The following is a 19,449-nucleotide window of genomic DNA, read 5'->3' as shown; positions in this document are numbered from 1 at the left end:
ATATTATATTTACAAAATAAAAATACAGCTGTTCAAACAGATGGAGGAAAAACAGAGAGACTGTGTTTGTTGGCCTAAAACCCTACATGCTTTATTTCAGTTCTAGGTTTTGCCCAGCGCAAAAGGCCGACAAGAAGAATACACACATTGCCTACAAGGGCCCCACACACTGACACACACTCACGCACACGCTCACGCACACACACGGACAAGCGGGGCCGTGCGCACACAGGCATTAAATTATCAGAAATGAGCCAATCACTGCGCAAATAGAAAATGTATATGATATAGTAAGAAAACAAAAGCAGTAAAATATCATAGTTTACAATAATTCTTCACATTCAAAGGCTTTACATTTTCAATACATACACAGCAAGGCCCTGGAACATGACTTCAATCCAAATATGCTTTCATATATTAGAATTTAAATAACACAGAAGCCAGGCCAGAACGGAGCGGCCCAATAACCTTATACAAGAATAAAAATACAAAACCTGGATCCTAGAGAGTCACCTCTTTACTCACCTCCCATTTGCAATATTACATCAACTGTACATCACAGTCATCTGTGACCGATCAGGAAGACACGCGCACACACACACTCAGTCTGTCGTCTCACTCACTCCACGGACTTCCTGTTAAAAACGGCCAAATGAGAGGAGCCAAACACACACTCACGCACACACATGATCAGATTGCCCCTCTGTCACAAGCCTCCAATCAGCAACGCATACCGTCACAATGCAAGAGCTTTAAAGAAAAACAGCTAAACTTAGTCGGGGGCCAAAGGGGTGACAGATTACCCTCTCAAACCACATCACCCACATGGCTTTTGTGGCGGTGTGGTGCCATCTCCCATGCGTTTTGAAGGTAACGTGAACATGCTGAGAAGATGTTCGACACCACATCCTCCAATCGGAATCAGCAAGACCAGCTACTGCAGCCAATAAGGGTAAAAGGACCCGCCTTAACTCTAAACGCAGACTAAAGCAACACACTCCCATTTACATATCTGAAAGTAAAGAGCTGAGCGCTTGTGAGCGTCGAGCGAGAAAAGAACAGAACGTGTGTGCTTGTTTCGTAACAGACAGGTAGAGATTGCATGACTTTTAGTGTCCATTACCTGCATCGCATGAAATCGATGGAAAGACTCACGTAATCGTCTAAACGTGTGGTTTTCTATGGCTTGCCTGCATGACATGCTGACCACGGCCTTGCTGCTTTTGGTTGTGAAGACTCCACCCTCGGTGTGTGAAACAACTGAATCCAAACAGAGAAGGTGTCTGGGAGTGACGGGACTGATATATGAAGAGACAGAAAGACAATATATAGCTGGAGAGAGATGTCTCTACAGGGGCGTGTCCCTGTTCTGTGATTGGCTGGAGGGGTGTGGGGGGTGTGGCCAAAGGGGGAGCGCTGTAGTTCTATAAACTGGGGCTCTGGTTTTTGTGGTAGATCTTCCTCCAAACTTCCAGGATTTTCTTGCACCATTTGTCGGCGTTGCCGCTTGGGTCCATTAGATAGTACGTCCGGTTTGGCTAAGGCAACAAAGCGTGGTCATTAAATATCTGGTTTAAAACATGCAAATGTGGCATGAGGAGATAATTGGGATTGCGCTTACCGTGTGTACAAAGAATGTTTTAAAGTTCTTCGCTTCAGGCCGTAGTTCAAGTGACCATGGAATCTCTCCTTTCAGAACTTTATTGACCGGATCCACATAGTATAAGTGCGGACCCTCGGTCAGTAGCAACTGCCTCCGCCGTGCAAACAGACCCTACACATGGACACAAAAGGAAACATGAAACGCAAAAAACATCAACTCTTTTACTAAAGTAAGCTGATCTCTGGATCCTCTCTTATTGCTTGAGCCAGAGGTTCAATAAATAATGCAAACAAAACAGGGACTTGCGTGTCCCCCTTTCCAGGTTAAATGTTTTAGATAAATGTCCATTAATTTATATCCTGACAGCTGGTGAGGAGTATAATATTTTAATACACTTTTTGTAAAAATCTAATCTTGCCAGAACCCGATACATATAACCCTATCCAAAATAATCAAATGATTTCTCAGCATCTAGACTCATCAAAACCATACTTGTGTTTTCTATCATGATATATCTCATCATATATAGCATTCTCCTTAAATTATCCTGTGCCTGTCTACTTTGTATAATTAAAGTTTGACCTAGATCCACCAACTCGGGGAAAAACCCCCTCCAATCTCTTAGATAAATTAGATGCAAATCATTTATAGTCCACATTTAAGAATGATATCAGCCTATATGAGCTACAATCATCCGCCTCTTTCCTTCCTTTGGGACGATTGAGATGACTTCTTTCTTTCCAAGACTGTGGGATTTTCCCACCTTTTAGTATATGATTAAAGCAGTTAAGAAAGAGTGTGTATAATGTGGGATCTGAAGGTTTTATAAAGTTCAGGAAGATAACCGTCTGTGCCCGGTGCTTTATTAGCAATTGAAATTGTGCAATCTAGTTGTTCCATTGTTACCAACAGTCACTCACTTTGCGTTTGTCCACTGGGCCCATTTTTAAGATGAGGTTATTCTCCACAAACTGGTGCCTGTTTAAAACATAAGGACAGAATGCTTACAGAAAGCAAACAGGGATAGAAAGTGACAGAGAAAGACTGTATGTGTGTACCATGGGTTTGCAGCACTCTGCTTGCCCAGTAAGACACGTTTCTCCTCTTCGCTGTACTGTAGGTCGAGCTCCATGCTATTACTGTCCAGCTCATGAATATGTATAAACTGATCCACACTAGGGGAGGGGTTATATGTAGGTTGACTTGTCTCTACTTTGAAGGGAACTGAAGGGGCGTGGCCAGGCTGTGCCACCTGCATACAACTGAACTGGCTCAGGAGATCATCATACTGAAAACGAAGGAGAAAATTAAATGAAGAATAATCCCATTTTCATATTATCTGAGGAATAATCAATATTTCATATTTTCTGTTGACTCACGTTTCCATAGCAGTCCTCATCATCCTCAGACATGGCAGGCAGATACGCCGTTAGTTTGGGGGGAGTTTGCAGATGGATATCATCCCAGCCAACTGTCTCAAAGAAAGGGTGGGACTTCAGCGGTCCGTAGCCGCCCATCTCCTCACAGCCAATCCGCTTGCAGGGCTCCAGTGACTGTGAAAACAAGACACTAATGAGTGCACAGCTGATCCACACCTACACTACAAACAAAGATGATTAAATAAAGCTGACCAGAAGTTGTTCTACAAGGTCCTTAGCTTTGGGGAAAAATTTCTCAGGAAACTCGTACTCGAGTTTTATAATCTTCTGAAATATTAGATACTCATTCCTGTGATGGATTAAAAGAAAACAATGATTAGTGGCTGGAGGCTTACACTTCATCACATGAACAAAGTAGATTTTAGGGGTGGATTATGATCATCCACCAGTCAATTAGTGAGGTTAATAATAAGTGTGCTGCACTGTCAAAATGTAAAAAACGTCTGCATTCTGTTTCTTTTTTGTTTACACTGTTGCCATTTTTCTCTATGTACACTCCTGTAAAGATTTGGGATGAGTAACATTTGTTTTAAAGAAGAAATGATGCTGATGCTGAAAATACAGCTTTGATCCCAGGAATAAATTACATTATATTCAATTAGAAAATGTAAATTGTAATTGCATTTAACAGCACTATTTTTACTCGCTTTCAAAACATTACAAACATTCAATTTTACACTTGTTTATATGCTGCAACTACTCTTACAAAATATTCTCACACTAATAAAACCCTTTATAACAAGGTTTCATTTGTTAATATTAATGCATTAGCTAATATCAATAACAAACAAGCATTTATTAACTACATACATAACTAACATTAAGTTATATTAATTAAATGACACTTGAATTAAACAACCATAAAGATAATAATGAACAAAAGGATTAAATTATCATTAACCTGAATTAATGTTAGTCACTGATAGTTCATAATAAAGCATTAACTAACAAATAAATTACAATAAAACTGCAACTTTAATTTTATGCTGCTCATCTAGCTGTTTTTTTGAACGCAAGAAATCATTGTATGTAAACACATCATAAGAAACATATTTGTTACGTCTGAAAATTAACTAACCCAGCTCTGAATGGCGGCAAACCAGCAACAAGCTGGTAGATGATGCAGCCTAATGCCCAGAGATCCGAACTGCAACAAGAAAGAAGACAGTTAGGATAAGTTTCTTTAGCCAAACCCTCAAATAAACCTCTGCACTTGGTCTTGCTTAATATTGCACAAAATGTCACCTGCATTCTGAAAAAAAAAAAAACACACTAAATAAACACAGCGACAAACAGCATCTCTGAATTAGGTCCTGTTCATTACCAATGATAGCATTTGAACTGCACACCATGAAATATTCATCAGCTGTGTTTACCTCTTGCAGGCAGATTTCTCAGTCAGTAATTCAGGAGAGACATACTGAGCCGTACCAACAAATGAGTTTGCTCTTGCTGCAGGGGAGACATCAGAATGAAAATATCACTTAGTGAAAGCACTGTCATAAGAGGTTACTTCTGTATAAATGTTTACACTGTCTGAGGACGATTGTTATGTAGTGTATCTGTGTTTTACCCTGTTTGCTGTCAGAGGACAGTTGTTTGGCTGTGCCAAAGTCTGTTATTTGAATGTGCATCTCCTCACTGAGCAGAACATTCTCTGGCTTCAGATCTCTGCAACAAAAGCACAATAACACATAACTCAATGTAATGCATTCAAAAAAATAAAATGGGACAAATAAAATGACTGATATGGCACTTTGAAGACAAACCTACTGACCTGTGGATGATGCCCTTCTGATGCAAGTACTCAAGAGCACAAACTATCTCAGCGGAGTAGAAACGCGTGCAGGTCTCGTCAAAGGAGCCTATTTTTCGAATGTATTTCAGCAGTTCGCCATTTTTAGCGTAGCTCAATCCAAAATCTGACAGTGCATTCAGGAAAGCATTCAATTAAATGCAGGGTTGACGTCAGACAGGTCTTGTGTAGTAATTTAATTGGTCAACATTGTGAGATGAATGCCATTGAAAGTACAGCCGGTTAGATTGTGACAGTTAAACAAATGTACTGATAGTCTTCACAACAGAAAAGACAGTTGTTTTTTTTACAAAAAATATTGTGTAATATATTATTAAAAATTTGATCACAAAAACAGTCTCAAGTGTCTGGGGTATATTTGTAGTATTAACCAAAATTATCGGTCAAAATGAATTTTCTTTTATGCCAAAACTCATTAGGATATAAAGCAAAGAAGATATTTTATAAATTTACTACCATAAATTTTTCAAAATGTAATTTTTGATAAGTAATATGCATCGCTAAGGATTCATTTGCACAACTCTAAAGGGGACTTTCTCAGTATTTATATTCTTTTGCACCCTCAGATTCCAGATTTTCAAATAGTTGTATCTCTGTAAGTATTGACCGATCCTAATAAAGCACATATCAATGAAAAGATTTCTTATATATATATATATATATATAAAAGAAATTATTACAATTTCGTCTCAAACCAAGAGAACGTCAAATTGCACGGTTTGCGAGCAGCATGTGAAAGAACATACTGGCTGTATTTAACTTCTGTTTGAGCAGAATCTCTCCAATGTCTGGCAACAGCAACTATGAAAGCTTGTGGAGGCTTGTTCACAATGCCAGAGAATGCCAAATTAAAAAAATGCTTTTCAAGATAAATAACCAGGGGGCAAAAATCACAAACGATTATGCTTAATAAATCAACAGAATCAGAAATCATGATTAAAATACAATTCATCCTGCAGCCCTAATATATTACACAATAATAATGGTTTAGTGAATTTTCAGGCAAATATGATGACCGCCCTTCTGTGCTCTCTAGATATGATCACTGGAAATTTATATTGCTCAACCATTAGTCATGTGAAGGATACACAGCTTCTCTTCATCCTGAAAAGTGAAGTAAAGCTTGACAAAGAACGGATGATCTAGGTGTGACATGATGTCTCGTTCTCTCTTGACATATTGCGCTTTGTTCTCCTTCATTATATGCCGCTTTTCCAGGATCTTAACTGTTAAAACACATGGCAACAACACTTCTCAGTACAGGCTCACATCTAGCGGTTCATGTCAAAAGTATTACAGATAAACAGAATGCGTATGAACCACAGGCTGATGGTATAATGACTTACTTGCATACTCTTTCCCCGTCGAGTGCTCCTTTGCTAACACAACCTGTAAGTAGCACAGACAGCAAAGGTTAAAGGAGTAATACTAGTGGAGGTACATCAGATGTGTATTGATGTGTGCATGGCATACGGTTGAAAAAGAGCCTTCTCCCAATATTTTGCCAAAGCGGAAATCCTCGGGTCTCTTCTTGCGAGGCTGGGTGGGCTGGGGGGGTGGAGCCTGTCCCTCCATGCTGCTACCGTGGAGCCGGGGCGTGTCCTGCTGACCTCTTACCATTGATGGACAGGAGATGAGAACAGATGATCGGAGGGGTGCAACATCATACTAATGAGAGACAGACAGAGACCAAGTCCCACGTTACTCAATTACTGCCTCTGATGAAATTACTACATACTTAATGACAGTTACAACTTTTTAGCATTTTTCTATATTTAAATTATAATGATGTTATTTATTATTTTCTAAAATGTTCAATATAGTTTATAGAATATTTACATAAAATTCTAAAAGTTTAATATATATACAAATATCCATTAAACTATATTAATTTTGTTTTTACAATAATTATTTACTCATCTATAAATTCATATTTTTTAAGTATTAAGAAATATATATTAAATATGATGTAAGGCTTCTTTGCATGTGTGATGTCATTACTGTAAATGAATGTTAAGTGCAATGACATCACTCAGATCTCACACTTAAGCAGGACAAGAGCTTATGGTTTATGTATCAACACTCTAGATATGGATAATTAACAATTATAAGGCTCACCTAAAACGATGATTGATCAACCAAATGATTACCTTAAAAAGCTTTTAATAAATAAAAACAGTGTCATCCTGACTGTAGATTTTCAGTTCGAGAGCATCCAAACACAGCTATCACAATACATAATTATTTTAAACAACTTAAATGTGTGTCTCTGCTTAAATTACACTGGATATAATAGTGCAATTCTTATAAAGGGAACTAACACACAATGCAAATCCATATGCAAGGTCTTTCTCACACACTACTGGATATAATAATCACTAGTTTCCTGTAACTACAGGTCACATTATTCATAATCAGCATTCCTAAACTAACGAACTTCAAAACACATCTATAAAACATGAGTCACACGTCAACAAGAACTTTAGTCAAACCTCCAGCAATAATCATGTTAACTTCCCTTACCTGCTCTTTGCAACCAATACAGCACACTATTAACTCATAGCACTCACTGAGGCTAATGCAATATTAATAATAATCACATAAATAACAGACCAAAGTTACTTTGAAAGATCAAAGCATGTTTACGTCTTCATAAATCTACATACACAGCTTAATATGATGTGCCTATGAGCATGATGATTCAATAATCATATTCATAAGGGTTATCTCGGAGTAATCTATAAATAAAGTTATACATAATAACAATCAACTGTCAAAAACACCTGGGAAGGTGAAACCTTAAAAATCTCAAAGCCACTTTACAGGCCGCAACTCGAAGTCGGTTTATTTCAATAGAAATAACACACTTAAATACACACATGATAACACAGACATGTTTCTAAACAGCTACATGTATACAGCAATGCTAGTTAAAGGTTATAATGACAATATGACAGCAAATATAGACGCAAATTAGGTAAAATAACCTGAGGCTACTTGTGCTAGAGGCGCTACCGACTCAAAAAACGCGTTTTAGTTTATCAGAGACTCAAGAACAAGCGTTTATCTAATTAATTCTTAGACACAACGTGATTCGTGTAGATTTACGGCAGGTTTAAGACGAGAAGAAGCAAATTCCTATGAGTTAGCGGTCAGGCTAACGGCTAAGAAAACAAGCAAGTTCATTTGTTGACAGAATTAGCTCGCAGAGCTAACACACAACACTATGAGCATCTCCCCACACTGTTCTTTTAAGAATATCAACATCGAGCCTAATAATTCATTCAGAAATCCCTGTGTAAATTAAGATAAGAAACAAAAGTTGACACTTCCTGGTTAAAAGACTGGCGCTTGTTTTGGGGACTAATGACGCTAAAATGCTAAGCTAAAGGCTCGGGTCGCGAGCGTCCCGCGCCACCCCCCTAAAAAAACGCCGTTACAGGCAGCGCGCGCGACGCGGCTTCGAGCCCGAGCTCCCCAGACGCTGGCGGTACTCACGATCTGACTCGTGGCTCTTGCCATGGAAGTTTTCCGTGGGTAATTTATTTGGGATTAAATAATTGTGGAGACTGGAGTCATGGCCGCCCTCTCTCTGCGCCTTCGTTTCACGGCTGTGACGTCACGCCACAACAACGATACTGCAGTCGAGAGGGGGAAAAAATACCGCGCGCCCCCAAACGGCGAATCCCGAAAAATCCACGGATCTATGTGACGTAAGAGTTATGGAAGTGGTTTTGCAACTGCGGATCAGAAGGTCCGTCTGTCACCCACATTCAGTAACTAGTTGCATGTAAACAATTTACTTAATTTAATTACAAAATAAGGTAACGTTAACGCTTTATTTTTAGGTATCATTGTTACACGTTACAAGTAGCCTACTTATTATTATAATAACAATAAACTATGCAAGTAACATGCAAGTAACCCTTAGTCAAACTCTAATCTTAACCATATAGTCAGTACATGTAGTTACTGGTTATATTTTGCTTTTATTTATTTTTTTAATGATGTGATGCTTGTATGTGTAATGGCATTACTGTAAATTAATTTTAAGTACAATGACATCATTCAGACTTAAGCCTAACTTAAGCAGGACATGATGAGCTATGGTTTATGTGTCAACACTCTAGATTTTGATAATTAACAATTCTAATCTGAAAAAAAAAAATGATTACCTCTAAAGCTTTTGATAAATGAAACAAGTGTCATCCTGACTGTAGATTTTGAGTTCAAGTGCATCCAAACACAGCCATCACAATTAATAATTATTCTAAACTTATACGTGTGTCTCTGTTGAAATTACACTGGATATAATTTTGAAATTCTTAAAAAGGGAACTAAGGGACTTTGCTAAGACACACTACAAATCAATATGCAAGGTCTTTCTCACACACTGCTGGATATAATAATTACTAGTCTCCTGTAACTACAGCTCACATTATAAGATGCCAGTGTTTCCTTTCATAGCTATGCATAGATTTGATTTTAAAAACAGTATCATGACATAACATGACATGTTTGAAAATGATTAACAGTTCAAAACATTAGTAATTCTCTGATCAATATTGTCTCTGATCAATATTGTATATAGCAACTCCACTGTACATTCTGTATATCATAAGCTTTACTTACTCTGCACTTTTATGTATATATATAACACTATATTCTTGCACTTCTGGTTAGATGCTAACTGCATTTCATTAGCTCTGTACTTGTACTCTGCATAATGACAATAAAGTTGAATCTAATCTAATCTAATCTAATTTAGAAAAGTAATCACCTTTAATCAGTAACATTACTTTAGTAAAGTAATTGAAATAGTTACACTACTTATTACATTTTAGAGAGGGGAACTTGTAATCTGTAACCTATTACCTTTCCAAAGTAACTTTCCCAACACTGGTCACATTTGAATTACTATAACATACTTGGCATGTTTTTTTGGACAACGTGGTAATAACATGGTCTTTAAAAATAAACCATGGTAATGATTTTTCTAGGAAGTCTATGGAAAATATAGAGAAAAACAATGTAAATATTTAAATAAATAAATGAAATAGAATCAAAATAATGACAAAATAAAAATACACAAATTATATTAATAACAAAAATGAACAACATAGTCATATACAAAATATCATATAAAATTATTCTAATTTAAAAATAACTAAAATGAATAAAATATAAATAATTTTTTTAATTTAAATACAGTATGAATAATAAGCTATAGTTAGTAGAAAATCATTTAAATATTTAATATTTTCTAAATATATTTTAAACATATGTACAATGCAAATTTTCACAATATAAATTAGACCTTTATACATAATATATATATATATATATATATAGCTGTCTTTTAAAGTTTAGGATGGGGTCCCTAAAACAGGGATGACCATATTTGGGACCTTTTTTTATCTAAAATATTGAAAATCCCTGCCTTGGAGTAGTATATACAATGATGTATGCAAGTGGTAATCAGCCCCAATAGATATACATGTAAATAAATAAAATACTCAGAATGGATTGTAAAAGGCACTCTAATTAATAAAATAAAACAGCTAGTAAACTATACTCAAATGCAGCAAATGCCATTTAATATTTATTTCAACATTTCATTCTGTTTAACAACATGTCAAAAAGGTTTTCAATAATAAATGTGTAAAAAAGTTCATACATAAGGAAGGAGGCTGCGGGATCGGGTGAACATTTAAAGCTAACTTTAATGAAAATAACGCGGCAGCCCCTCACAGACGACAGCTGCGCACAATCAAAACAACATAAAGTCCAGGCCTGGTATTACTCTGGTTTTGTTAACTTACTAGTTCCATATTTGCATCCATCTGCAAACACGCAGAAAAACAGAAGTTTGCTCATGTCAAGTGGAGGTCAGTGTTACTAAATCAGTGACTAAACATCCTTCTTCCCCAAATGTTACATTTGAAGATTACACAACTCAAGACTCCTCATTTCTGTCATCATTGTCCTCTTTACTCTACTGTTCTTCCTCCTCACCATCATCTTCCTCATCTGATGTCTCATCACTGTCACTGTCCTCAGCCCTAATTGTACAAACACACATTGGTTACTTCAGCTGACTTTCATTTAAACATTCAAACATACATTTATAACAGAAGAAGTCTCACTGGACTGGTCGGTTGAGATTCAAAAAGTCTCTTCCTGAGTCCACATCGAAAGAATCTGGACACATTTTAAATAAACACACACACGTATCAAAGTAAACATTTTCAAAACACTTAAAGTACATTTGACTGGTTTAGATGATCAACTCGTACCTAAATCCTCTTCCTGATGGGCGGCACTGAGAAACTCTTTCTCCACAGCCAGTAGTTCCTCTTCTGATTGGCTGGAAGCGTAACGCTCTAGAAGAGTCTTATTCAGCTCCAAAAATCCCAAGCCCCACTTAAACTTCAACACAGCAAGGTCTTGAAAACCTGGTGCATCATCACAGATAAACAAATTCCCACGTCAACATCTAGCAAATTTGCACAATTTAATCTCAACTTCTTTCATTTAACTGCACTACCGTTTAAAAATGTTTTTAAGAGAAGTCTCTTGTAGTCACCAAGGCTAATACAGTTGAAAAATACAGTAATATTGTGAAATATTATTATAATTTTAAACAACCATTTTCTATGCAAATATATTTTAAACTGTAATTTTTTTCTGTGATGCGCAGCTATATTTTCAGCATCATTACTCCAGTCTTCAGTATCACATGATCCTTCAGAAATCATTCTAATATGATGATTTGCTGCTCAATAAATATTTTGTATTAGAATCAATCTTGTAAATGGATTCTTTTATCCATAGAAAGTTCAAAAGAAAAAGCATTTATCATCAAATAATTATTTATTTATTTTTTACTAGAAATTGTACCTTTTCTGTCACTTTTAGTGAATTGAATCCATCCTTGCTTATTAAAAATAGTCAGATTTAATGCCTCTCTTTATCTCCCTGCACTGGTGTCCGGTTACAACTCAAATCAAGTTCAAGATATTGCTGCTTGCGCTCAGCACCCGCCTACTTTTCTCCTTTCTTTAATCTTACCCTGTCAAGGACTTACTTGAACAATGCTTTAAACTTGGTATTAAGAGCACTGCCTGTGTCTATTGGCCTCTTTAAGATGAATCGCTTGATGTATTTACTGGTGTTCCAGTGGCTGTCACATCAGGAGGGAAGATGAAGATAGTGGAGGAGCCTAATACATTTGGGTGAGGTGTCCAGCAAACCCAGTCAAATTTTAGAGTAAATATAAGATTTATTAATACAACAGACACTGAATCTTCATATTCTTTTCACTATGAGGCTAAATAATCAGCTTGTGCCTCAGAATAATCGACTGCAGGCGAAGATCAGCCCGTCTCCAGTGTCTGGACCTCCACATCTGCACAGACTGGCAGGAAAGTGCTACAACTACATTGAAGCCATGTCAGTAATAAAAACCATATTTAAAAAACATGTTTGCTCAAAATGCATACCTCTATTATTTACTTGTTCACTTACATTTTAGAGAGACTGGCACTACTTAACTGTGAGGTTTTGAGTCCAACATTTAAAGACATAAATGCTTGTTTTCAAGTTGTCACGTGTGTTTTAAATGTAAAACTAAAATGTAAAATTATTACAGTATTTTTTGGTCAAAACTTTTTTTCTGCAATTATTGTGAAAAATGTTTTCAATATTTATAATGAAGTGGCAACTAGCCCCTGTCTTGAGCTATACAGGTTCAAAAATGTTTTTATTTGCCATGTTGTTTTTTCACGAAATAATTTGTATAGAAGCTTGTTTCTGCCACTGGATAATAATAAAAAAAAAGTAATTGCAACTTTTTTTTATTTTATTTATTTATTTATTTATTAATTGCGATATGTGAACTCATAATTGCAGTTGTGGGGTATAAATGCACATTTGATAAAACTCTGAATTGTTCGATAAAAAGTCACAATTACCTTTTTTATTTTTATTTTTTTATACCATTGCAGAAACCAGCTTCCATAAAAAAATAATTGTGTAAAGCTGAAAGAAACTGTTTTCTTTTTTCTTTTTTTTAGATACAAATACGTATTTTGTCCATTTCATAATGTGACTCAGCATGAACAGAGCTTCAGATGGAATGCATACAGCGGTATTCTAGGGTAGTGATTTTTATAAAAGTTTTTATTATACTTTCTTCTATTTAGTTTAGTCTAAAACTCTATATGTGAAATCTCTGCTGTGCGTGTGTAGTATCTGGCAGGAATGGGAGATTCAGAATAACACGTTTACTGGCATGTGGATGCGAGAAGGAGATTCATGCGGCAACAAGAACAGACAGACCAAGGTCTGTATCGCATAAGCACACTGTCTTTGTGTTAATTTTAATGTGAGTTTATGGATAAGTTATGAATGTAGCTAAACCTGTATGTATATTTTCTGCCAGTAAATGGTGATGTGTGATGGATGTTGAGATGTCTATATTCTAGGTTCTCCTGGTTTGTGGGAATAGCAGTAAAATAGCGAGTGTTTCAGAGCCTCAGACGTGTATTTATTCACTGATATTTGAGACGCCACTAGTCTGCCATTCACACTCCCTCCTGGGTGAGTTAATGTCATGTGATAAAAATCATTAGTTAGTTCAACAGCTATCTACGGTAAACGTGTCTGATTGTTAGCTTGTCTTTCAGTGTATCCGGTTTTGAGTGAGGCGTTGCAGAAGGAGTGGGATGAAATTGCTCAAGCTCGATATGAAGATCTCCTCACAGAACAGGTGACACACAAACACACAGTGTTATATTCATCATGCATCTGAGAAGATCATAATAATAGGCATTTGTGTGTGTTCAGGGTCATAATAAGCTCCTGAAGGAGCTGTTTGAAGAGGCTGGTTTCCTGAGAAAAGCTCAACAGCCGAAAGCAGAGAAGAGCACGACATCGCTCACACATCAGAGTCTGGAGCAGTGCACACAGGTCACACACAGACTAATATTTAGTCATAGATTTAAGATTTATGTATTGCATATAACATGTCCATCCATTTGGTTTTAAACAATCTAATAAACATAATAAGATGCATATTTGTTAGTCAAACATTTATTTAATTTAATAAAAAAAAATTTTTTTTAATTGCATTAAATAACATAGCTTAGAATCAGTTCTTTGTCCAAAAAATGTAATATATTTAGTTAAGAAGTATGAACATGGTTAAAATACGACTAACTTGTGGAACAAGCAATATTCAGTTGTATTCAATGTATGAGTTGTTTCATTTACGTATGAATGACAAATAAGCACCATATTTTATTTATTAGTTTATTTTAACCATGTAATACAAATAAAAGGACATTTTAATGTAAAATGTTATAATTCAAAATACATCCAAACTTGAACAAATTCATAAATGATAAATTTAGGTCTAAATATTTTGTGCAGGACACATGCAATGCGCTCAGTTTTAGATTTGCTTGTGAATTCAACTTTTATTTTTTTCCTTTCTCCACAGGATTTTGAAAAGCATCGAGCAGAGATAGAGCGGCTACAATCACTTCTAACACAACATAACATCTCCTACCAGACGACAACAGGTGAAACATGCATGCACTTCTCATCTAATGACTCAGTGAACACCAAAAAGTCACTTAAAATGACTGAATGCATCAAATTATTTCTTTATATATATAAAAATGAAACATTTCACAAAAGAAGTTTATTGATGACCTTACCTTACATTGCTAGTGCTCAAACAGGTTTAGTGCACAGACTAAAATCTCACTGCTCTTTCAGACAGGACACAGGATCAGGAGCAGCACCTCCACGGTGACACCGGCTTCATCGCTGATCTGCACTAACATGCCCAGCAGGATAACAAAACATTCAGCTAATCATTCAGGGAAAAGATGCTTCTGTGAGAGAATGGTATTTTATGATGTTTAAATATTTGACGTGATTATGCGTAAGCTGACAAAGCATTATGAAAAATAAAGTTTGTATGACATGACAATGAAAGTGTTGTGTTACCATGTCTTAAAGGTGACGTCGTTTTGTGCGTAAAAACTTTTTCTCTGTGGTGCTATAAAAACATTGTGCTTCATTGTTTAAACATCAAGACCAGCCTGAGGGACCATTCACACAGAATTGGTTTTTGTGCATTTATAAAACTCGAGACGAAGGCCAGGGGAATGAAAAGATAATTGTGTAGAGATCAAGATGTGTTGTCTTACAAGTTTTATTTGTTGCAACCTGGACGCATCAACTTTAGAATGCAGTTTTATGTTCGAGACGCTAAAAAAAGACAAAAGTGCAAGCGTCTTAACATCTGTCTAGTGCGTGTTTAGACAGAAAAACAGCTTGAACAGCCCCTGAACAACCTTGCCTCAATCAACGGTGAGTGTTTTTTTCTGCAAGCTACTTTTATTACCCAGACTTCTGTGTTAACGTAAAATATATTTGCTGCCAAAAAAATTAAAATATTGCTGTACCTTTAAAACCAAAAGCTAGTTGTTTTTTTCTAGCCTTGTTCATTATGAAATTGAGACTTGAATTCATCACTTGGATTTGTGCCTTCGGAACCAGTATTGAGGTTTGATTTATGGGGGGAAAAAAAAACTCTTGTTGGAACCTTTTAAATTAATCTTGATGGTAAATCTTTCAAATGAAGGAGAGCATTTGAAGTACAATTTTTGGCGGGAAATTAATTAAACCCAATTTAAACTATAAGTATAAACTATTACAATACAAAAAGCAGTAGCGTATTTAACAAAAAAGTATTTTACCACAAAAAACTAACATTTCGTATAAGAACTATTTTGAGTGATGACTCGTTTGACTGATGAATCATTCTGTCAAACCGCTGTATTAAAATAAACTGTTCAAACGAACCGATTCGCTTCCATGACTCGAACGTCTATTTGTGATTTGAAATACTTTTTCTGAACCACTGGATGGCAGCATTCAAAGCTTTATCTTTTACACATTTCAGCACTGTTTTCTGCTTTGTCTAAACAAGCCAACCTTTTAGCCAATATAGCTCTGTCATTTACACAGAAATCCCCTTCTCTCACACTCTCTCACAGGCTGTTATTTGCTCATGTCCAGCTCTCCCGTTCCTCTGCTCTGACCATCACTAGACGGTATTAGCAGAACAAACAGCCCACATCCAGCTCAAACTGCAGATCACAGACCAAACCCTCGAGCTGTCTGTGTCAGGCCTGCGGTTTCTCTTTGGAAGTAAATAAATAAGATGTAATATCTTAGGATATAGCCACTGTCTGCAGAGACGCATCTTGTTAGAAGCCGACAGAGAAAGAGGAGAAGACCGTCAGAGAGTTCGGCTGAAAATGACCAGACCGTGAAAAAGAAAATCCAATTACACAGAGACAGCCGAGCCCACCCGAGAGCAAATACATCTCGATTTTGACTTCTCCTTCAGTGTCTGCACATGAAAAACACACCACCGTGATTGCTATGCAGTTCCAAACGTGTTCTGGATTTAACCCTGTGTGGTATTATGTTCAATTTCTTTGGTACAATCATTATGTTCTGAGTCTAATGGAGTCTATTTGGATTCAACACAATTCACCAAAAGTCTTCAAAGAATAAATAAATAAAATAAACCTTTAACATTAATACCTCTCACACATTACAAAAGAGCAAAATAAGGACATATAAACGAATATTGTAAATAGTATTTTAAAATATTTGTTCATATATATATATATACATATTTTTTTTTTAAAACACACACACACACACACACACACACACACACACACACACACACACACACACACACATATATATATATATATATATATATATATATAAACTGTGAAAATGTGTAAATATGTTTTTCACCTTCATGTACCAAAATATACTATAAAATATATTTAAGTATATTCTAGAGGCAAGAAAATAAATTTACAATCTTATGGATTTATAATGACTTCATAATATTCAACTTTTTAAATAAATTGTAATATTTTTGCGAATGTTCTTAAGTTTCTTTTTTTACATAAAAACAACAATCATAACTATTATTATTATTCAGATTTTACATGATATTAATTACTACCATACTATTTTACTACTACTAATAGTAAGTAAAATTTCATTACTTGTAATAATTTTGTACTTAGATAATTTATGTAATTTTGTAATATATGTGTACATTAGAATTTCAGATGACTCATAAAACTTGTGCTTAAATGGGTGCTTAGCTGTTCCGATTGATTTTTGAGGAACTGATTTAAAGCTGACGCACACAGAAAGGTCAGCGCTGACTCTCTCGTCAGGCTTTTGTCAAGGCTTCAGCACCTGTCACTCAAACCTCAGGTGGGTAATTAAGGCTTTCATCTAATTAAATACAGGCAACAAAATACAGCAATGCCATTCAGTGTGAAATCCCTGAACTCCACAGCTGTCTTCTGGTGATGTCATGACGACGCAGGAGATAAAGAAGACAACAAACATTATTAAACAATAAACATTTAGATTATTACTTATAATAATACTATATAATAATTACTACATAATAATAATTATGTTCAACTTTTATAATAACAACAATTTATATAAAGATTTCATATTCAATATAATAAAAATATCAATAAACATAAAAACTACTATTATTATTATGTCACAAAACTAAAACAACAACTTTATTATTTGCCACTTTTATAATAATTGTAATACAATATAAATATACATTTGTGATATAATTATCATTGTTATTCTTATTATTATGTGCATTATAATATTAATTAATAATGATTGTTATTATATTTTTAATAATATAATATAAAATGTTGACAATTATTTTGATGATTTGTAATTATTTGAATTTACTATATTTATTATTATTATTATGGCACATAAAAAACAACAACAACCATGATAAAAACTTTTATTATTATTATTATTATTATTATTTAAATTTGTAAAATAATAGCAATAATAATAGTAACAATAACGATAGTACTTTGTAAATATATATATATATTTTTTTTTGCCACTTTTATAACAATAAAATTTATTTTTATTACGTGCCACTTTTAGAATAATTGTAATATAAATTTCTAAAATACTTATAATAATTATAATATTACACTAATGTTTATTTTCATTACATCTGAATTTGATTATAATATAATGTTTATAAACATTTTTTATTATAATTTGTATTTTGTATAATCATCGTTAGCATGTGCCACCTTTATAATAATAAATATATTAACTGTTATTATTATTTCTGGATGATGAAGTTTACAATTGTACAAGATGCTAAAGTTGTTGCCCCTTACAATGCTATGTCTAATTAATATAAAATAATTATTGTGCAGTAGATGTGGGCTTGCTGGGCAGACATTAGTAGCAGTTTTTTTACATTCAAGCCCATATTTTATAAGACATAGTGTTTCTGGGAAAGAAATAAAAACACGTCGACCTGGATAAAGTGAGGAGACAGCAACTTAAACTAGGACAAATAGTGTGAAACAGAAGATGAGAGGAGCGTAATGAAAGGAGAAACAAAGCCGTAACACAAGCAGAGCTGAGATTATTCTGTATCTGGGCTTTAAGACGCTTGGCAAATGCACAAATGTAAATTTACATCTTTACCCTGACTATTGCGCTCTAATACACAATAAAGAAAAATCACTATTTAGTATGCAAAGAAATGTTGTCATCATTGTCAATTAGGTTTTAGATAACAAACATTTAAACTAATGAATGTCAATGGGGGATTTTGATACACTGTCATAGTATCTGTTGTGCTCCGTTGTAGTAATGAACATGAACTTCATGACTATTGAGATTCATGAGAATGAGAGAAAAAGTAAAAAAATAAAATAAAACATGCAGACACATTCTAGGTTATTATTAAAACCTGGAACCATAAAAAGCTTTTATTACTTGAAATAAAATAAACTTTAGCTAAAAAAAAAATGTAAATAAAAAAAATGCTAACTTTAAACTTAAGCTAGTTGTGAAGACAACATGTCTCTTCCTTTTAGTTTAATTTGATGTATAATGTATAAGACATAATAAATTAAGAAAGAAATATATAAATAATAGAAAACTAAACACATTTAAAACATGACTAATCTAATAAAAATGACAAAAACACAAAATAACCAAAACTTTAACAAAAATTAACAAAAAAAGAAAATATAAAAAACTACTTAAATGTTAACAACAATTAATAAGAAAATAGAAAATCTAAAAAAAAAAAGTTTTAATTTCGTGTAACAACATATAGGCTACTTCCATAAACATTTATTTTATATTTTGTAATTCCACCTATGGAAAATATATTATTATTATTATTATTATTATTATTATTAAATCTGCAATATTTTAAAATATTTCTTTATGTTTCTGAAAAAAAAAGTATAAAAAAGTTGTCAAGGCAGTATTTCTCATTTTTATTCAGCTTAACTACCAAAATAAATAAAATTAGCAAAACTATAGACAAAAAAAAATTAAAACATTTTAATAAAAATGACAAAAACACAACAAAATTACTAAAACATTAACAAAAATGTATTTAAAAAAGTAAATATAAATATTTAAATAATTACTTAAATGTTATCAAA

General features: G+C 34.3%; 2 protein-coding genes and 1 long non-coding RNA gene across 3 annotated transcripts; 1 reads left to right on the top strand and 2 right to left on the bottom strand.

Moving 5' to 3' along the window:
* Positions 1-65: 65 nt before the first annotated feature.
* Positions 66-8,524, bottom strand: LOC128013271 (3-phosphoinositide-dependent protein kinase 1-like). The gene is made up of 14 exons (XM_052596127.1): positions 8,357-8,524; positions 6,332-6,526; positions 6,205-6,247; positions 5,947-6,084; positions 4,820-4,964; positions 4,616-4,713; positions 4,419-4,494; positions 4,121-4,189; positions 3,235-3,331; positions 2,983-3,156; positions 2,662-2,891; positions 2,524-2,581; positions 1,622-1,774; positions 66-1,538 (listed from the first exon to the last, which is right to left on the bottom strand). The coding sequence occupies exons 1-14, from the start codon at positions 8,378-8,380 to the stop codon at positions 1,425-1,427; spliced, it is 1,614 nt and encodes a 537-aa protein (XP_052452087.1). The 5' UTR covers positions 8,381-8,524; the 3' UTR covers positions 66-1,424.
* A 1,909-nt stretch (positions 8,525-10,433) lies between these two features.
* On the bottom strand, positions 10,434-14,711 carry LOC128012916 (uncharacterized). Its single transcript, XR_008183210.1, has 4 exons — positions 14,581-14,711; positions 11,155-11,313; positions 11,005-11,059; positions 10,434-10,920 (listed from the first exon to the last, which is right to left on the bottom strand). It is a non-coding gene; the product is annotated as an uncharacterized LOC128012916 (long non-coding RNA).
* Positions 11,792-14,790, top strand: LOC128012915 (N-acetylglucosamine-1-phosphotransferase subunit gamma). The gene is made up of 9 exons (XM_052595503.1): positions 11,792-12,093; positions 12,188-12,310; positions 12,934-13,017; positions 13,109-13,202; positions 13,345-13,459; positions 13,546-13,628; positions 13,706-13,828; positions 14,361-14,442; positions 14,642-14,790. Exons 1-9 carry the CDS (start codon positions 12,062-12,064, stop codon positions 14,704-14,706), a joined length of 801 nt encoding a protein of 266 aa, XP_052451463.1. The 5' UTR covers positions 11,792-12,061; the 3' UTR covers positions 14,707-14,790.
* Positions 14,791-19,449: the final 4,659 nt, after the last annotated feature.

The sequence above is a fragment of the Carassius gibelio genome, chromosome B24 (genome assembly GCF_023724105.1).
Source record: "Carassius gibelio isolate Cgi1373 ecotype wild population from Czech Republic chromosome B24, carGib1.2-hapl.c, whole genome shotgun sequence".
Classification (NCBI taxonomy): domain Eukaryota; kingdom Metazoa; phylum Chordata; class Actinopteri; order Cypriniformes; family Cyprinidae; genus Carassius; species Carassius gibelio.
Note: the sequence above shows the minus strand (reverse complement) of the source record. Positions and strands in the feature narration are given on the sequence as shown.